The sequence below is a fragment of the Panthera pardus genome, unplaced genomic scaffold (assembly GCF_024362965.1).
Source record: "Panthera pardus isolate Hobbes unplaced genomic scaffold, ASM2436296v1 HiC_scaffold_1, whole genome shotgun sequence".
NCBI classification, from domain to species: Eukaryota; Metazoa; Chordata; class Mammalia; order Carnivora; family Felidae; genus Panthera; species Panthera pardus.
Window position 1 is genome coordinate 41,230,619 of NW_026526654.1, and position 20,345 is coordinate 41,250,963.

The 20,345-nt window shown below is 39.0% G+C and overlaps 1 protein-coding gene across 23 annotated transcripts in view; it reads right to left on the reverse strand.

Moving 5' to 3' along the window:
• Window positions 1-2,160: 2,160 nt before the first annotated feature.
• Window positions 2,161-20,345, reverse strand: part of LMO7 (LIM domain 7) — a 192,942-nt gene continuing 174,757 nt past the window's right edge. For 11 of the 23 annotated variants that reach the window (XM_053897305.1, XM_053897562.1, XM_053897810.1 and 8 more), the window contains 13 exons: window positions 19,335-19,391; window positions 19,147-19,188; window positions 17,409-17,434; window positions 17,023-17,127; window positions 16,138-16,233; window positions 15,398-15,732; window positions 14,487-14,552; window positions 12,370-12,422; window positions 9,467-9,680; window positions 7,264-7,545; window positions 5,518-5,626; window positions 4,299-4,401; window positions 2,161-2,964 (listed from right to left, as the gene is read on the reverse strand). In XM_053897305.1, the coding sequence (XP_053753280.1) occupies window positions 2,942-2,964; window positions 4,299-4,401; window positions 5,518-5,626; window positions 7,264-7,545; window positions 9,467-9,680; window positions 12,370-12,422; window positions 14,487-14,552; window positions 15,398-15,732; window positions 16,138-16,233; window positions 17,023-17,127; window positions 17,409-17,434; window positions 19,147-19,188; window positions 19,335-19,391 (1,511 nt within the window). In that variant the 3' untranslated portion in view covers window positions 2,161-2,941. Of the gene's footprint in view, window positions 2,965-4,298; window positions 4,402-5,517; window positions 5,627-5,670; window positions 5,822-7,263; window positions 7,546-9,466; window positions 9,681-12,369; window positions 12,423-14,486; window positions 14,553-15,397; window positions 15,736-16,137; window positions 16,234-17,022; window positions 17,128-17,408; window positions 17,435-19,146; window positions 19,189-19,334; window positions 19,392-20,345 lie in introns of those variants that run through there. The other 12 variants (XM_053897832.1, XM_053897767.1, XM_053897652.1 and 9 more) reach the window with 7 other exon arrangements.

The window sequence follows — 20,345 nt, forward strand, 5'->3', positions numbered from 1 at the left end:
TCATGATCTCACGGTCCATGAGTTCGAGCCCCGCGTTGGGCTCTGTGCTGACAGCTCAAAGCCTGGAGCCTGTTTCAGATTCTGTGTTTCCCTCTCTCTCTCACCCTCCCTTGCTCATGCTCTGTCTCTCTCTGTCTCAAAAATAAATAAATGTTAAAAAAAAAAGATGAAAACACAAGAGACTTAGATGAAAAGGAGTAACAGAAAAAATGTCAGATCAGAAAACTAAAATCATGATGTAAGAACTAAAGCTTGTGCTACAGGCAAGAAGCAGCACAATTAACATGACAAATTGAAGCAGTTTATTAATTTCTGCAGCTACTACATATTGAGGGCTACTGCGTGTCAGGCAGACAACAAGGCAATAGAAACTCATTTTGGCAAGCATGCAGTGAAATGGACAAGCCCATGTGCTGCTCATGGGATCTAAGCTGGTAGCATCTTTCCAGAAAACACTTTGGCAATATATATTGTGACAGTCTTAAAATGCATATTTTAAGCATGCGCTTATATCCTGGGTCAGTAAATTCATATCTATGACAACATAAAGAGATAAAATGGGGGCACTGGGATGGCTAAATCAGTTAAGTGTCCAACTCTTGATCTTGGCTTAGGCCATGATCTCACAGTTGGTAAGATAGAGCCCCATGCTGGACTCTGCACTGGCAACACAGAACCTGCTTGGGATTCTCTCTCTCCTCTCTCTGCTCCTCCCTCCCTGTGCTCTTTCTCTCAAAATAAACTTTAAAAAAAGAAAAAAGAAAATGATCAAAGAGTCCATTACAGGATTTAAGCAAGAAATACATTTATATGTAAATATGTAATCATTACATATATTAAAATGCTTACTAGAAACAACTGAAATATGCCCATTAGAATCATCAACTAAATATTAACCATTAATAAAGATAAATAGAAACGATTTTAAGAACACAGAAAAATTCACAATCCAGTGTTAACCAAGAATGTAGGGTAAATGTATACAGAATGAATCCAAACAGAGCTCTTGTCATTGGAGTTTGGGAATTGAGAAACTTATGCTTTGAGGCATTTGATAAATTTTCATCAATAAGCACATTTTTTTTAAGATTTTATTTTTAAGTAATCTCTACACCCAACGTGGGGCTTAAACTTACAACTCTGAGATCAAGAATCATGCTCTACCAACTGAGCCAATCAGGCGCCCCAGGAAGCACATTCTTTATTTTAGATTAAATAAGTACTAAAAAATAAGAGCAAACTAAATTTTAAATTTTCTCCCATATTAGAGCTTATTTCTAACCTATTCCGAATACAGTTCTCATACCCTAGAATTATCTACTCTGCTTTGTTACAAAAGATTCATGCAAGTTGATATTTTTGCTCAAAACATGCTAGTTTTCTATTCTTACATTGCCATTCCAGATTTCTAAAACAAAGTACATGTGTTTTTTTCTACATAGATTTTTTTTAATATATAAAATTTATTGTCAAGTTAGGTAACATACTATACAGTGTGCTCTTGGCTTCAGGAGTAGATTCCCGTGATACATCACTTACATACAATACCCGGTGCTCATTCCAACAAGTGCCCTCCTCAATGCCCATCACCCATTGCCTCCCCCTCCCACCCCTGGCTTCTCCACCCTGATCAACCCTCAGTTTGTTCTCTGTATTTAGGAGTTTCTAATGGTTTGCTTCCCTCTCTGTAACTATCTTTTTTCCTTCTCTTCTCCCATGGTCTTCTGTTAAGTTTCTCAAAATCCACATATGACTGAAAACATATGAAGGTTTTTCTAAACCACTATTTTCTTTTATCATCGGGGAAGCAGAAGAATGAAGATTTTAACCAAATGATTCAACAATGTACTATCCATTTCACCTCTTACTATGGAAGTGTACTGTATTCAGAAATAACCTTCCCTCTAAAATAAAGTTCCTAGTGAAAGTTTTCCACATAAAACAACATCAAGAGTATGGTGATAATTTCATAGGTATTCACACATATTTAACTTGTCATATCGTACAGTTTAAATATATGAAATTGATTATATGTTAGTTTATATCTCAGTAAAGACGCTAAATAAAAAAATATCAAGAAAAGCCACATACTGAAATAGGATTAAAAGGTTTGGGAGGTAGACAAACACACACACAGAGAAGAAAAAGGAGAACCATTCCTTAATGCAACAGCAAGTTTATTTACAAATGCAATGAACAGAAAGGCTTGTTAGTTCCTGGAGAGAACTTTTGGTATACAAACCCTGATGATTTTGTATTAATGAAAAACAGCAGCTTTCTATTGAGAACTGCTTAGCGACAACTCTGAAGAAAATAGAGATCTCTTCATCAAGCAAATAAAATGTCACGTATGCTAAAAGTTTTTCTTAAAAAAAAAAAAAGCACAATATTACATAGATGAAAAGAAGGATACAGAAGGCAAATTTGTGGGTAGATTTTAGTGACATTTTCTATACGGTTCTGTATTAATTTAGTATACATTACAATAAACAGCAAATGCAATCATATATTTATATTAACTATTTCAAATAATGTTTCAGAACCTTTTTAAAAAAGAAACAATAAAATAACCCTCTTCAAAACACCACTAGAAAGTCAAACTAGATCATTATCAGCGCCAAAAATATTTTGAAGTTCTTATTTTTCCCTTGTGCTTTTTAAGATGCTGACTTCAAAAAGTAAATACTGCACTTTTCCCCCCATACAGAATTACCTTCTTATAAATAAACAACAACAACAAAATACACGTTCTACCAAGACTATAATGCTCTGGTGTAATCTAGAGAGGCAAAAAAAAAAAAAAAAAAAAAAAAAAAAAAAAAAAAGTGTTATCCTTTTTAAAAAAGAGCACAAAAGAAATCCAACATGTATTTATAGATCTACATCAGCAGCAACCACCTCTTCTTCTATCTGCAACAGTGCTTTCGCAGGGAGGCTTACATCACATGGCGGTTGGCCGTCCAGCTGATCGGGCAAGGAGAAAAAAAGAAAAGTACTTAGGCCTGAGAAATACTTGAGTATCGCTGCCTGGGATACATAGTGGTAATCACTCAGAGAATGGCCCCGTGAGGTAGAAAGCGTGACCTTGTCACTCACTTAGGGTAAAGCTAGGCAAATCACAGCCTCGTTTCTAAAATTCTTTATTTATAAAAATAAACTGCTAATATAGAAATTACACTCAACTCTCTATTATTTGTACTGGAGGAGAGAAAAGGCATGGGCAATTTTCCCCTGAAGATTCCAAAGATCAAATATATTTGGCTTGGGAATTTGATTAAAGAGAGAAAAGCGCACACACATACACACACTCCCGCCATTACATGCCCAGCCTTGCCACTCTCCAACCTCAGTGGTCGCATCCAAAGGATGGGATGCTGGGGAGAGAAGGTTCACAACCCGCTGACAGATAAGAGAGAGTTGACTGAGCTGAAACCATTTTCAAAGCACTCTTCACATAAAGGGCCATATAAATACCTCAGAGTTCAAAAGCAAATGGTTTTGCTGATACCACTTGTAACACCCTTTCACAATAAGGAAGAAACACATGTTACCAGCATCAAGGTTCAAAATATAAACAGCAGTAATAGTTGTCTTTATGTGGCTATAAACAATATGCAATCTATTTGTGCTATCTTATGTTTTATTAACACACAAACAAAAACGTGCTTAGACACAAACCAGCATGTGAAGTTTTTAAAAAACTCAATTTTTCCAAAAATGATACTGAAACACCATATAATCAGAATAAACGTTCTCCTTTTTAAAATATTGTATATATGGATATATGATTGTATAGCAACAAAGCATAAACTGACTATTCTTTATTACCTTTTTTAAACCATAAGTTTTAAAGTTGGTCATGTTCTGAATCACATAATCAAAGCCCACTGTTAGCTAATAGGAATCAGCTAATGATGAGGGACCAACTCTTTGCCAAAAAACAGCTTACAGTCTACCCAGAAGGATCATTTTAGCTGTCTGTTTTGGTTTGTTGATATCTTCGAGTCATTAGAAGTTTCTCCAAACACTGAGCAGACAGCACAGAATGCTGTCCTGCTTCAGCCATACATCCCTTTCCAATTCCTCACTCTCCACCCCTGACCCACCAGTGTGTGGCTGGCATTGGAGCACTGACCCACTCACCGCAGCCTCTTTGAGGGGGACACACTAAGATTCCTAAAGCCTGGCATCTAAGGCAGGGAGGTTGAGGGGAATGTGGATGCAGGTTCAGGGAAATGCACGGGAACCCGTGGTCTCCTTAGAAGACAAGAAATTTTCTCCCTGATTTGCTCTCTTACATTTGTATCTGAGATAGCAGTCATTGCAGTACAGTTGGTGGTTTCTGATTCTGACTTCAGCTCCTGAGGAGGAGCCTCCGAGGTCACACTCACAGGCAATGCACTGAGGAACGAGAAAGAACCACCACAGTCAGTCAGCTCAGGAAGTCTTGGGGCACTCTTAGGTAAAAACAAGAAAAGATTGAGCAGAATGCAGCTTCTAAGCTCTTAAATACATTTCAGCAAAGGGGGGGGGGGGGGGAAGCCCAAAAGATAATTAGTAGATGAAAATCAAGCCTGCCAGATGAGACATTAAAGAATTCTTAAGTCCAATTTTAAGAGTCAAAATTATCATTCTAAGTATACCAAAAGAGTAAAAATGATTTGCTGATTAGCTTGAAAGAATTCAGTCTTCGTTTCTTGTAGGGGAATGTGAGAGGATAAGGCATTGCATGAACTAGTGAGGTAAATGAGGAGTGGGTTTCTGGCACTTTCCTCTGGGGTGGGCAACACCTAGTGTCCCCACCGCACCAGCCTGGCAAGCGTTTGGACACGGCACTTTCACTTCAAGGCAACATATATCGGTTCCACATGTTCAAACACTAATTACTTTGACTCGTTCTGTTCTGCCCAGGAACCACTCAAGCCAGCAATACACAGGCTTACACAAGCTGTGGTCTGCGAGACTCCAGGAATAAGAACCAAAGTCTCTTTCTGGCCCAATGCAAATTCTAGAATCACATAGATGTGTCCCTAAAGATAGATATTGAAGAAAAAAAAAAGTAATTACAGGCTTCGTTCCTATGGGCAGAAACCCACCAGGTGTAAGCAGGCTTTGCAGCTATAAAAATATTTACAATGTTCTTCTTCACATACTCTCCCTAGTAAAGCTAAGCTTTCAGACACTTGGAATTGCATGTCCCCATGCTCTTAATAACACTGGTAAATTTTATTTCAGGTATGCCTATGACAGCATGTTAGATGAAGCATTTATAAGCTGTAAATTTGACTTCTAGAATCTTACCAGATTGGAGGCTGGTAGTACATAGTGTTTCTGGACTTAATTTTTGAAACTAGTTTAAGATTTGAGAACAGGCAATTTGTGATTCAAAGTGCAGCACAGACTGACGCATGTAGCACGGAGTTTTGTTAGTGACACATCCACACCCAGCGCGCAAAGAAGCCATGCGCTCTCCAAGCAAAGCTTTGCGGGCCTACAGGCTGTCTGTCTCCGTCTCACCTTAAAACAATGCAAATGATAACAAAGACCCAGGGACTCGATGATCATGGCGGCTCCTTTGCCCAGAATGTTATTACAGTAGGAGCACATGCGCTTCCCACTGACTGACCTAGACGCGGAACAAGAATGGAAGGGAGGCTTTCATCTGCTCAAATCGAGGTTACTTAAAATCACACTCTGGCATTAACATTAATAACTACTTAAGAAAGTATGTATCTGTGGGAGGAGAGTGGTCACCAGACAATCAAAGTATGCTATGTTGTACCCTGAAGGATCTCCATGGTGGTTCCGAAACCCTTGACACCTATTTGTACAAATGAACAATTTCAGTGTAATTTGTCCATTCTGTACCTCCTGACATTACTGTCCTTAGATCACATCTCCTCTACCATCTCAACCTTGTTTTCCCAGCCTCTTTCTCACTCACTTGCTATTCTAGTTAACACAGAAGTCCCAGTGTTCCGGACGGTGCCTCTGGCTTCCAGGATGCCTCTGGGTGACAGTTGGCTGACAGCTACCATTTACATAGGTAAGGAGGGGTTCTACTCTCCCCTGGATGTATGTCTCTCCTGTCCCAGGTGGGAAGGTAAAGGTCACTTCTTACCATTGCCTCCCATCGTACCAGCACAGTAGTGACACTGACAGTGTATCACTGCCCATGCTGCCTCCTTGAGAGAGACATTTCCAGGGCAAAAAAGTCAACAGCCCGTCTCCTATCTGCTCTTGTAGGGCAGAGCTCTCAGATAAGTAAGTGCACATTCTGTCCTCTGCCTTCCTCCAACTCCATAGCCTTCATCTCTCCCCACATTTACCACAAATTCGTACCCCTTCTTAATTCAAAACTCCATGATACACACTTTAGAGATCCTGGAACAAGTAACATTATTTTAGATGGCTATGTCTTCTTAACAAATCCCTCATTTGATAGCTAAAAAAAATTCCAATATTAATCACCATGTTTTTACTTTTCAGTATTTCATTGCAATGGAAAGTACTATATGCCTAGAGCTCCCTTCGGAGTATACACACGGTTTCTTGAAGCACTGGGTCTGTGCAGAGGCTAACAAACCTCAAAACCCAACACAGGCTGATGTCTGAGTTTTACTCCACATCAGAAGACAAGCTGAGTCTAGGTCTATGGTTACGACTCGAACCAGTTCCTGCATCATATAACCTACAGAACTGGGTTCTGTAGTCTGAACAAAATATTGGCAAACTACGTAAGTAGCCAGCAATGGTTTGAAAGTCAAAAACAAAAAAAGCAGTATCTAACTACTTAACATTTTTTCTCCAGCTTGTTAAAAGTTGCACAGACAATGGAGCTGGGTTATAATGCTTTCCTTTTACACTCAGTTCCTATTAAAAAAAGAGTTTGCATATAGTCTCAATAAAAGTCAAACATTTACAATACTGCTCTTACTCATAAATTTCAAATGCATTTACAAATTACTGTATATTTTTATGCTTCCACGTTGAGAACTACACAAGTACGTGTGCACAGACCACAAGCAAACGGGACAGTGGCAATGAAGCACATGTTTCAAAGGTCTCCAATGGCTTCACAAGACATCCGTAAATGCTCTTAGGGCAGCATGGAAAGCTATTAAGAAAACCTTAATTAATTTTGGTAAAGGAACGCTGAATTTGACAGATTCCAAAAGGCTTGGTTTTGGTTTTCACCAGAAAACTTGGACAAGACTCTGGGGAAATTTTAATGAAAAAATACCCCAAGACTAGGGTTCTCACCTGTTGCGTAGCTGGGAGCCCAGCTGTGATGCTGAAGGAGAATGGCTGCGTGGTGTGGGAGAAGGCGTGGTGGTGGTCTTCACAGAACCAGTGGAAGGAGGGGGAACGCTGGAGGATGGATTCCGCATGTAGGCACGGTTTGACGTGGACACCAGCTGAGGTGGTGGGCGACTGAAGTCTTGAACGGAGGAGGAAGCATGGACTCCTGAAGACTGATTGAGCCAAGGGGATGGTTTCCAGGAATTGGATCTTGGGGAATCCAGGTTATCTAGAGATTCACCTCTGAACACAGAAAGGGTTAATTAAGCTTATATAATACATTCAACTAGAATCTATCATTACAGTCACTAAAATATCTACCTTCTGTATTTTATAAGTAGGTATTAATCTAGTGAGTCCCGTTACATATAAAGTTGCCACTAATAACTAAAGTTTCTTTTCATCAGAATCATGATGTTTTATATTCAATTAATCTTCATTTATTTGTATTTACTTGGTGCTTAGATAAAATAAAAAACACCAAAGTGGAAAATATTAATTTTTTAAAAATAAACTACTACATTCTTCCTTTAAATATTCAGCTGAATAGACATATCTTAATTTTTAAAATTGAACCAAAAAATACCATTTTAGGCACTTATATATATCAGGTGTTAGACTAAACATAGTCAAAATTTTTATTTTTCACACACTATATACAATTTTTTTATATCCAGATGAGCTCTCAGTGCAGCAACTACATCAGAGGTCAGCAAATTACAGCCCACCATCAGGATACGCACAAATCATGAGCTAAGGATATTTTTTATTTTCAAACAGTCATAAAAAAAACAACAAAGAATATGTGACAGACACTGATGTGGCCTACAAAGTCAAAATGATGTACTATCTCATCCTTTATCAAAAGAGAAAGTAACTTTTTTTTTTGCCAACACCAGCTCAAAAGGGCTGTCCGAGTGCCCCCAACCAACATCATCCAAAGTGCTGCCCAGTCAGTTGTGATAAGAATTGTGATAAGGTAGAATATTACACAACTCTGAAAGAATGAAAGAGACATTGCTGTATCATATACCATCTCAAAACTGGGGTTCATCAATGTGCCATTAGTTGTTTAGCAAGAACTAAGTACACTCCTATTCACAGATATTCTGATTCTTTTCTTTTTACCTATTGCCAATAATACTTAAGTATATATCCTTTGGTCTCTCTTTTGCATATTTATCCAAATACATTCAGAAGATAAAGTGCCAGAAACTAGGTGGCTCACATGGGTACAGACATAAAAGCTTCTGCTGAATAAATACTGAAAAACTTTCCACTCAACTGGGAGAAATAATTCCTGTTTCCTTATACCACTGCTAAGACTAGATTGAATTAGTCAATATTTAAGCCTCTACAAATCTTATAAGGAGATACATCATTGTTGTCTTAGGAGTAGCGTTAACCTTTTATATGTTTACTTTCTTTTTCTGTGAACTATCTGTTCATACCACCTGTCTATGCTCCTATAAAGTTGTCACGGTTTATTTATTGATTTATGAAAGTTCCTTGTATAGTGAGATAATTAGCCCTTGTAATGTGTTCCAAATTTTCCTCAGTTTGTCACCTGGCAAAATACTTAATAAAAGTAGCTTCAGTATTCATTTATCAACATCTTTCAAAATGTTCATCTTCTCATTTTCAATTAATTTATATCTATATGTTTTCCTTAAAGTTATAAAAATTAGGTTTCACACTGTGTAAACGCTATTATGATTCCAAATGAACCATTAGCTCATTATAAACAAACAGGCTTAATTTTCTCAGTTCAGCAGCCAAGGAAGGACAAAGAGCAGCATAAATTTTTTAAGCAACTGAATCATTACTTCAGAATTTCACATCCACCTTTGCAACCTGTTAGCCACGTGTTTTTGTCCAAGTGTACTCCCGGCTTGAGCCACAGTTTCTTTATATGGAAGAACAGAATCACCATCCTTGCCTCAAAACATTTTCCCCAGAGGAAGTCAGATGAGGTAGACAAAGTAACTGGCATGTGTCTGGCCCTCAAATAAGTGCTCGAACATGTGCCCAGTCATATTAACTGTGCTGCCCTTTCTCCACTGAATTTTAGATAAGAAAAAATAGTACAACAACTCTCCTGTCCAGAAATTAAATATCTGCCTCACGGTACAGAAGAGGAATTAACTCCTAAAAACTCTCGCACCTTCTCATAATCCCAGGCAGACAAATGGGCTCCTTGTTGACACTGGAACTGCGCTGTCGGATCCAGCTGTTGTCATTGTGAAGAGATGTTCTCTTCCTCATTTCTTGAAGGATTTGCTGTCTCTCTAACTCTGCTTCTGACGGCACCTGTTCCTTCTTGGAGCTCTTCTGTGATGAGCTAGTGCTCCCAATTCGGTCTAAATATTTACTGCTTCCTAAATTAAAAACATATCAAAAACTGCAGGATTAGCTATTATTTAAAAAAAAAAAAAAAAAAGGAGGTTGGATAGTGGATAAATTTCCAAATATAACGTAGCAAAAAATATGACATTGTGCACATATGCTAACATCAATTCTCAATAAGACTGCTGCATGGGAACACAGAAGTTAAGTCCGCTATTCCTACGAATTCCAGTTCCACACCCAGAGGCACGTCACAGGTGCACCCAGAAAGACTTAAGCAGGCTTCCCAAAAAGGAAACAACCAGCATTGATTTCAGTGCTAGTAAGCTTCAAAATGATCATCTAGAAATACTTTCTCTTCCGCTTCTCTTTCCTCATGAAATTAAATCAATCAAACACATGCTCGTCGAAAGCTTGCTGTGACACGGTTTCAAAAAACATACACTCTCTCCGGGGGGAGGAAGATATATATGCCTGCATCTCCAGCTGACATGACTCAAGTCTTCCTGAGTGTAAGTTCTAGAATAAGTCATGACCAAATTGTAGGAATAAGAGCACATTCTATCACTGAAATAGCTTTTGTGAAATTGAAAAATAGTCAAGTAACCCAAATGCTAACCGAGGAATGTTATCAGATTTGTTTGTCCTCTAAGAAACTGACAAAGCCAGAATTTGGATGCTGAATATATGAATGACAATTAAGTGAAGTTTTATCCTGAAGGCTTTGTCTCATTGGATAAGCTGATTAATTTCTGATTTGGGTAAAACATCCATAACTTTGAAGTATTTTCCCCCTTTCAACTTGGGATTAGGAAATTTCATCTCAGGATTTGTTTCCTTTCACTCTCCACATTTACTGCTGTTGTCATTTTTTTTCAAAATTCATGGCGCCTCTCTGCATTAGTGAGCAGTGAAAAAGGCCAAAGTTTTCTCATACATACCTACATTTACATTTGTGTATGCATACAGCTTATCAATTTGGTCAGGTTTTTTATTTTTTATTTTTTATTTTTGAAAGAGAGAGAGAGAGAGAGAAACGGAGGGGCAGAAATAGGAGGCACAGATCCGAAGCAGGCTCCAGGCTCTGAGTTGTTAGCACAGAGCCTGATGTGGGGCTCGAACCCACAAACCCGTGAGACCATGACCTGAGCCAAAGTCAGACTCTTAACTGACTGAGCCACCCAGGCACCCCTGGTCAGATTTTAAATTAAACATTTTCTATTTTAGAAGTGCCTTATTGGCATAACTGAGTCTTTCAACAAAATACTTCATTTCGTTAGTTCCACTGCCTGCTACTCAGGAGCTTTACAGTTAGTAAAGGGAAGAAAGCAAACATTGAAGATTGAAGTACTTAAAGCTGGATTTTAATTGTGGCTAGGGCTAATTCAGGGGGGAAAGAAACTCAGAGATCCAAACAAGTAAGACCAGAGGAACAAGATCAGAAAGCATGTGATAAACTGGGAACTGGGAAAGAAAAAATTTTGGTTTAAGATAAGGGTTCCTGCCAGGAAAGACAGCATAACAGCTGGAAATTTACACTAGGACCAGATAATGGAAGGTCCTATGTGTTAAGGAGAAGGAGGTGATCATAGAACCTAACAAACTAAATTCTATGAGCTTTAACCAGAGGTTACAAACTAGACCAATTAGGGCTATAGATGTGTTGTTTGGCTCACAGAGGGTTTTAAATTTTGTTTATCCTTGTCAGCACTTAAAAGATTTTTTAAAAATGTGGATTTTCATTAACTTCTCTTTTACAACAGAAACAGTTGGCCCTCACAGGCTTGCATTCTCCCACAAAGCCGCAGCAGGCTGGAGCTGGAAGCAGCTATCCATCAGTGGGCATGTCCACCAAATTCATCTCAATCCTCACCTGGACCTTCGATTCATTCATATAACCGGCCAACACCCTGCTTACCCAAAGACTGATATACAAACCCTGTTCTAAAATGATGCTTTATGCTTGGGGTTCCCCCCACCCCCGCTTAGTTATATAATTTCAGTCACATGCATTCCTTTTATTAATTTTTTAGTTAATTTTTTAATGTTTATTTCTTTTTGAGAGAGAGAGAGAGAGAGCAAGAGCATGAAAGGGGGAGGGGCAGAGAGAGAAGGAGACAGAATCTGAAGCAAACTCTGAGCTGTCAGCACAGAGCCTGACACAGGGCTCAAACCCACAAACCATGAGATCATGACCTGAGCCGAAGTCAGATGCTCAACTGACTGAGCCACCCAGGCGCCCCACATGCATTTCTAAAAGCACACTTTATACTAATAATATCAGGTTCCAGCTCATTTTTGCCAAGTTAGTGAAATGATTATCATTTCGGACTTTGGGACACTTGGCACTTAAATGTACAATTTCAAGTTTATAAACAATTTTTAAGTCCCCTGGTATTCTGCAGAAAACTTTTCTGTCCCATTTCCTTGGCTGCAAGATGAAATCTATACAAAACCATCAGCAGCACTGAAAAATGCTCATATTTCATTAGCTATTTAAAAACCATTTTAATCTCCCAGTACCCCCTCCATTATAAAGTAAAGCCAAAATAACCACAAGATAGTTTTGTTTTTATACACAAATGCTAAAAATACTTGGTATTTTAATTATGTAATCTTAATGAATCTGAAATATATTGACTTTAAAAATACCGATCATAGCGTGTGATAGCATAAACAAGCAACTGTGCTGAGGAATTTGGGGGGAAAATTCACATTTACCATTTTTATTTGTAGGGTAATCATCCAGTTCAGTAGTGGATCTGGATTTATTCCTACAAAACAAAACACAACATGTTACAGACGTCTCATTAGGAACATCTTTTTTACATTTGTGATGTAAGAACACCAAAAAGATTGCTTTTTAAAGCAGTTGATTTATTTCCTATGTCTGTTGAGAGCAACATTTATTTTCATACTAAGGAATTTTTCATGTTGTACAAGGTAGCAGAAAACAGGGATGTCTCTAAATGAGAAAACAGCTTAATGCTTGAAGCAGATATAAATGTGAAGATCCTCTCCAGTTTGTAGGATGATTAAGCCTATGATTTTTGACCAATCTGTGTACTTTGATTCTCTTCCAGATCTCGATCTCACAGGCTATACCAGACATCTGTCATCAGATTACCTAACATCATACTGTCCCCCACTTCCTTCATGCTGCCCAAGGGTCAAGAAGTTGACTTTTTGGGCACTAGGGTACTTACTCCGAAACAGCCACTGACCAATGCTATCTTGGCAGTGCAAAGAGGTACTCACCCGTGCTGGCATAGGGAACCTATGAAGTTACCTGACTTTGTAATGGCAACATTTAGGTTTCTGTATCAACCCATGCTGTTCTCATTCTCACTCTTTAAGCACGAGAACTCCAAATGATAGTGGTGGTAACGAATAATATATGTTATCATACATACACATAACGTATGCATAGAGCATACATGTGCATATATACAACATATAATAATGTGTAGGACATAATAATGTATCACAACTGTTAGCAACTTTCATGATGGTTTCATTTGTATTAACACAGAAAATACTTTTATTACAAGGTGTCCAGCCACACCTCTTAATGCCTCTCAGCCCATGCTGCATCACAAATGCCTAGCAGTGTTTTATATTTCCAGGAGTTACTGATTTTGCCTCTGCAATCTATTTTCTCAAGGTAATAAGCCACATAAGTAAAGATTATTTAAATATATAAGTAAATGCATATCTTTAAAAAAGAGAGATACACATTTTAATGATCCACAATTACCCAGAAACCTTCACTATAAATAAGGCCATCCATCGCTAAAACATTTTCTAGCTTCATGTCAGCCCATTACTACCTATATATTAATGTTCCCTATCGACTTGGAGTCCTACTCAGTCATCCTCATTGCCCATAGAGATGACTCTTTCCATATATCTAAGGCAAACTTCCTAAAGAAGAAATGTCAGCTCTGAAAACACAAATTAATGGTCATACACTGGGTATTTATAGACAGAGTTCTATCCAGAAGTCCTTAATGGTTTCAGAACTGCAAAGCATTTTAAAGTTACTTTCAAACATTAAATTTAACACTTCAGGGAATTTTAAGACATATATAACATTTACTGGAATTGACCGGTAGTTCTAATCAGCCTAAGGGAAGGCCGCAATTCTCATTTCAGATGTCCACACATGACTTCGAGTAAGCTTAGGCCATTGCTTGTAACCTCTTTAAAACAAAAATTAAGATAGATTGCCGAAGATGAACACACTTCTACCCAGCGTCCATTCCCCTCGCATTGTGGCTCCTCCTACGCGGAAAGAGGTAGAGTTTTTCTCTCTTCTGTGAACTCGGGCTGGCCTGTGACTTTAGGTAATGGAATGTGGCAGAAGTGTTGGCGGGCTTGTTCAGAACCTAGACTGCAAGGAGCCTTGCATGCTTCTTCGCTTTCCCTCTCTCTGCTCAGCCACCACGTACGTAAGACTGCACTGGCTTGCTGGGTCTTGAAAGACACATGGCCTAGTTGTCCTCACCATCCCAGCTGACAGTCAGCCAACTCCCCAAAGCAGAGCTGCCTAATAAACCAGTAGCAGATGTATGAGGAGCCCAATCAATTAGAAGAACTGCCAGTTAGAATCAGCCCCAAAATACCCACAAAACCATGTTAAATCACTAAGTTTAGGGGTAGCTGGTTACACAGCAAAAGCTAGTCCGTACAAAGATCAACCAGCAAGATCTTTGTATCCCACCCCCCCCACACACACAGAAAAAGTTAAAGTAGTCCTACAAAACATCTAGGCAAGCCCTCAAATATTCATTTAAACCAATTATTCCAACCATATTACAATGAGATGTCCTACATACCTGTCACTAGGAAGCAACCCTGGGGATTTTTCCTCTCTCTTTGGTAGATCATAGGAATCAATTGGCCTAAAAAGATAGAGGAGTTTATGGTAAAACTATCAGACTTCAATGCCTTTCCTGAGCTTGAGGAATTGATACCAAAACAATGTTATTCTAGCCTCTTTATGAGACGGCCTCTGGATACTAAACACAAGTATTTCAATCAAGCACTGCAGAAAGCAGAACTACTAATAGCATATTTTGCAATTTATTCATCCCACAGATGTATACCTGCTACTGTTCTAGGGCTGGGCTAGAGAAGCAAACAAACAAAGAAGTATTAAATGTAATTCTTATGTTTCAGTGGGCAGGAAGGCCACAAACACATAACATAAAGCATGGTATGTCGGGAGAAGGGGTGGGGAAAAGACACATATTTTAGATGAGGTATTCCGGAAAGTCTGAGAAGGTGACATTTGAGCAGAGACTTAAAGAAAATGAGTAAGACAAACAAATGCGTGAGGGAAGACGTCTCCAAGCGCAGGGACTGAGAAATGCAGAAGTCCTGGGGCAGGATGCATTGGAGAGTTTCAAGGAAGGAAAAGGAGGCCAGTGTGTCTGGAACAGACAGAGTGAGGGGAAGAGTAGTAGGAAGCTACGTAGACCACAGGGCCAAGACCCAGCTTGTGCAAGCCTTCTAGGTTACTACGAGGACTTGGGTGGTGTTCTAACACAACAGAGAGCCATCTGAATAGATGTAAGCAGGGAAGTAAGGTGACAGGATCAGGTGTACAATGTAAAGGGTTTCCACTGGGCTGTCTATGTAGAGAATGGATGGTAGGGATCAACATAGTGCCTCTGGAGTGGGGAACGGATACAACTAAGCCAAGCCAATTTAAAATACGACAGTGCCCTTCGGCTGTGGGACAAACCTTCTATACTGGTATATTCTGACTGAAGTTTCCCTCTCTCTCTCTGCCTGGTGCTTGCGCTCCTCGGCCTCCGCCGGATGCCTCTTCTGCTCCTGCCCTTCCTGATACTGTGGCTCCTCCGGTGTCCTCTCTTTCTCAAGAGTTAGTTGCTCCTGCAGCTTCTTTCTCTGGTCCTCGTCCGCACCCTCCTTTTGCTGCTGGCTCCTCTCCTCTTCTCCTGCTCGGGTTCCTTCCCGGTCGGAGGACTTGGACCCCTCACCCCAGGTGGCTTCCCAGCTGGCAACAGCAGGCTCCCGTGCAGTCAGAGAAATGCTGTTTGAGTTCAGGACCATCAGCTCCTAGGTGACCAGGGAGAACAAGAAACCCGTCCAAATCTGTGTCTTTCTATGATGTCATAAAGACAGATCTATAGTCAGTTTTAGAGACTTTATTGCAGTTGGCCTGGAATTCCACTTGGAATGATGGTAAAAGTTTCACTGCCAACAAAGCCACACATGGGTGACAGAGACAGAAGAAGACAAAGGTGCAGTTAGAGTTGATTAACACAATTATTTAATGATACTCTACAGAAACTAAGAGAAAGGTTGAAACATCAAAGCAAAATTCTGACAAATCAAAGCTCACTGTATTTTCCAAAGAGCTTGTGTTAAGTGAATATGTGGCCAAAGCCAGGTGAAATATAGTATCTTCCGGTTTTTAGCTAATTTCACCAAGACAGAGAACACAGCATACTCCAACACTACCTCATTCAGGTACTTGTAATTCTCTCTCTCAGCTTCCTGCTTAGCCCTTTGCCACTCTTCCCTGAGTTTCTCCTGCTCACGTTGATATTTTTCCTATAAGAAGAGACAGCATGTTAGTTAATTAGTTAATTAACAGGTTAATGATGTTAAACAGAATCTGTTTTACTAGCATTTTTTTCTAGCTCTACCATTCATCTCAATCTTTAAAGGCAGTGATATTATTTTAACCAATAGGACTTCCATCCCTAAAGTACAAAATAGCTTATTACATTGGGGTGTCTGGATGGCTCAGTTGGGTAAGTGCCTGACTCTAGATTTTGGCTCAGCTCATGATCTCATGGTTTGTGGGATCGAGCCCCACGTCGGGCTCTGCGCTGACAGCATGGATTCTACTCGGGATTCTCCCTCTGTCTCTCTCTCTCCCCTCGAGATAAATAAACTTAAACAAATAGCTTATATCAAATTAAAACACAGTATGAGGGACGGGTAGATACTCAGAATTGAATCTATAGCCACCCTCTACCACAGCTGTAATTGATTAGAGCCCCTTGCTAGCAAGGGGGCTGGATTTCTCTGCAACAGAATAAGCACACAGCGTAAAGGGTGTTAAGTCCTTACAACCCATACACTTCCCACATGTAAGAATTCCACAAAACTGTAGTGCCTCATTCTAAAACATACACGGGGTAAATAATTATTTAAAAAGAGGGCTGGGAAAGTTTCAAAATAGAAATGTAATTAACACAAGATGGGCTACCTATCAAAAGATTTGTTAATTATGAGGTTATTAGCTTTTAACTTTTTTTTTTTTTTTTTTTAATTTGCTTCACGATGCTGGTTGACAGGGACCAGTTCCTGGGAGCCCATATATTTCTGCTCTACCTGCAGAAGGCGGTCCTGCTCCTTCTGCCACCGCTCCTGCCGCTTCCGCTCCTCCTCTTGATCCCATGCCCAGCGACTCGGGGCACTGAGGGTTGGAACTGGAAGCTAACCAGTCAGAAGAGAAGATGTGCAAACAAGGAAGAACATGTGACATCATTGAGTCGTCTACTGAAGCACTCTCGCTAACATGAATTATTCATACCACCCTTTGCCTAAGCAGTACCAGAGGAGGCTTGGCTTTTCATCTCAAAATAGGTCTTTCCAACTTGGAAAGACTGCTCCTTGATAAATTCTTATGCAACTGAAAATAAGCAATGCTACTCGGTGCTAATTCGGTCCCACCAAGGTCACCTTATTTATTCCAAAAACAAATGAACACTACTTACATCAGGAACCACAGAATCGGAGCTTCCTGTATTGCAGCATGTGGGAAAGGAAAAAGACAATAAGTTTTTTCATTTCTGTGAAATAATTCTTTTCAGAAAGTCTTACCAGCTGTTTGTATGCCAGTATACTAAGGGACGTCAACGATTTGTTTTAAACCACAGCAGTATCTTAGTTTTTCTCTTTAATTTCATCTGCTTGTTTTTTACCTCCCAAAGTCAAAGTCATTTAAAGAGAGAGAGAGAGAGAGAGAGAGAGAGAAACTGTGGATGCCAAAGGTGAACCCTAGCTCCTGTTTCTAGAGCTGGACTGATGGTGTGTTCTAAAGAGGTTTCGGGGTTCTTTTATGAATAGACTTGGTAGTATCTCATAGCTCAGCCTAATAGGGGGGAAAAAAAAGAATTTCAAGTGTTACAACATCTACAAATCAAAAATTTTACTTGCCACTGTTCAATTACGATGTGACAGCTCCCAATCACATTTTCCAGGTCTCCTTGCTAATAAGCAACTTTCCTTAAATAAGACCCCACAAAAACATGTTCAAGAAATCTTTGCCTTCCCTCTCCTATTATTTGAAGCACAGATATTCAACTTCATGTGTAAGGCTATGGGCCTAGTATCACTCTTTTTATTCGTAGGAGGACTACATAAATGTGGGTCTGTATGTAGGACAAGGATTATAAACAAGTAAGCAAATTTCATGAAATGCATTATCATACAGTATTTATTTAATTTTCCTGAAACCTCAGCTGTCTGGTAAATTTATTCACTCGCACATTTTTTTTTTTAAGAAAGCTGCTTTGAGACTTAGCAAAAAGTTCTTCCCTAAAATAGCCTGTTGAAGAAAAGTAAGTGAACATTAGAACAGAGCAAGAAAAGGAATTGTTTCAGTTCAGCCAGTTTGGGCTAGGAGTATCACAATGTTTCAATTAAATTACCACAGAAACACAGGAATTTAACAAAAATGTCAAAAACAGGAAGGATACTGACACAAATAGACCTTGCACATGCATGGCTGATAAGCTATTCTTATTATGATAAAAGAAACCTTAATTTGCCAAAGGAAGGCTAGCAGATCTAAAAAAAAAAAAAAAAAAAAAAAAAATCCATGAGTCCAGGAAGTATACTGTAAGACAAGTGTGTAAAGGATTTTTGATTATCTTAAAAGTAAGAAACAACAACATTTAGACACCAACAGCACACTACTCTCTGTGCCATTGCATCTCAAATGTTGGCTATTACTTTTAAGTTCTTGATAGCACAGCACAGCTGGAAATGCATTCGTGAGACACGGCGTTAGACAGACGTGACAGGGGTAAGAAATGCCACACGCATTAGCACATAAGGCAGAGCTGCTCAACTACACCAACACAGTGATTCTCAAGATGCACGTTGTTGGAAGTATAACCAAAATTTACATTTGATTTGCTTTAGAATCCACAGAGCACTCCTAGTAACACTCCAGAGCCATCACCCCAATACCAATAAACAACTCTGCTCTTTATTAAGAGCACGGTCCATAATCAAAAATTAGAGTTTTTATAAATGTTCAACAATTGTATGTTGGTGTAATCTAATAGTATGCAATTCGTAGGAAGCAGTAAGGCGTAAGTGAAGTTCCTCGTTTCTTACTGTCACCCAGTGGAAAGAAATAAGTGTGTGTTTAACAGCATCTCAATCTTTTAATTAGAAAACCAAAAAAAATTCACAGGTATACAAAGACACGCAAAGACCCATTACCACAGAGGTAGACCCATGAACTGTAAGAAAAGCCTGACGACCCTAGGAAAAGAATGGAAATGGGTTATGTTGCTTGGTCATGACAGCCAATTGAAAGGCTCAGTGCCCAGCACCACAGACAACTAGGAAAGAGTGGAGAATGGGAACAAGTCCATGAAAGTGCATGAATTGTTAGTTTGGTAGTTTACCTTGTTCAAAAAATTGTGATCGCCTTTTTAAGTTTTTCAAAGAAATAGGTTCAGATGCTAGTTGAAAAATACAAAAAAAAAAAAAAATCAATACCATGTCATTCATTTTAATCTCTCACCACTGGAAAACATTTGACTAATGTCTGCAGCTCTAGTTTTAAAATGACAAAACTGATGGCCATAGAAGATATGGATTATTTCAATGTACAGAGACACATACTTTTAGAAGTCTATACTACATTCGGATTAGTAGAGGAACTAATTATTTCATTAATAAATTCTAGCAGATAGCATCATAGTTTCACAGAAGCCCCATGCTAGATCACACAGCTTTAGAGAAATGAACATTAATATGTTTTGCTAGGTTAATCAATCCAAAGTCTAGAAGTCCAAGGAGAATTGTTTGCAACTAAGAGTTTTCACAGTATTAAGTAAAAAATGAACTGAAAAATAGTGGGGAGGAAGACAAGAAAATAAATTAATACCCAGAGAAAGACGAAATAAAAACAAATGCCCAAATTAAAATATTCTTCTATTTTGCCCTAGTAACATCCACTAACTTCAAGTAAGTGGAGTTCAGTCCAGTAAAAAAAAAAAAGAGAGAGAGAGAGAGAGAGAGAGAGAGAGAGGAAAAAAAGAAACATTCTGACTTCTACAGATCTGTTGCAAGGTTATGGCAAATGATTATTACACTTCTGTTTATTCATAAAATGTAAATGAAATTATTACTTGACACTAGTTGGTGCTTACTTCTCTTAACAAACCCCTCAAATGACAGGCCAGCATACAGTGCCAGTCACTAATGACAAGTTCAGTGTCTTATTATCTGATTGCTATGCCTGAATAACTGGTAGAATAGGACCTGGGGATCTTGGATTTAACATCATAAATAAAAAATAAGTCAGGTTAGGGGCACCTGGGTGGTTCTGTTGGTTAAGCATCCGATTCCCGATTTCAGCTGAAATCATGATCTCACGGTTCGTGGCATGGAGCCCGTGTCCACGCAGCGCA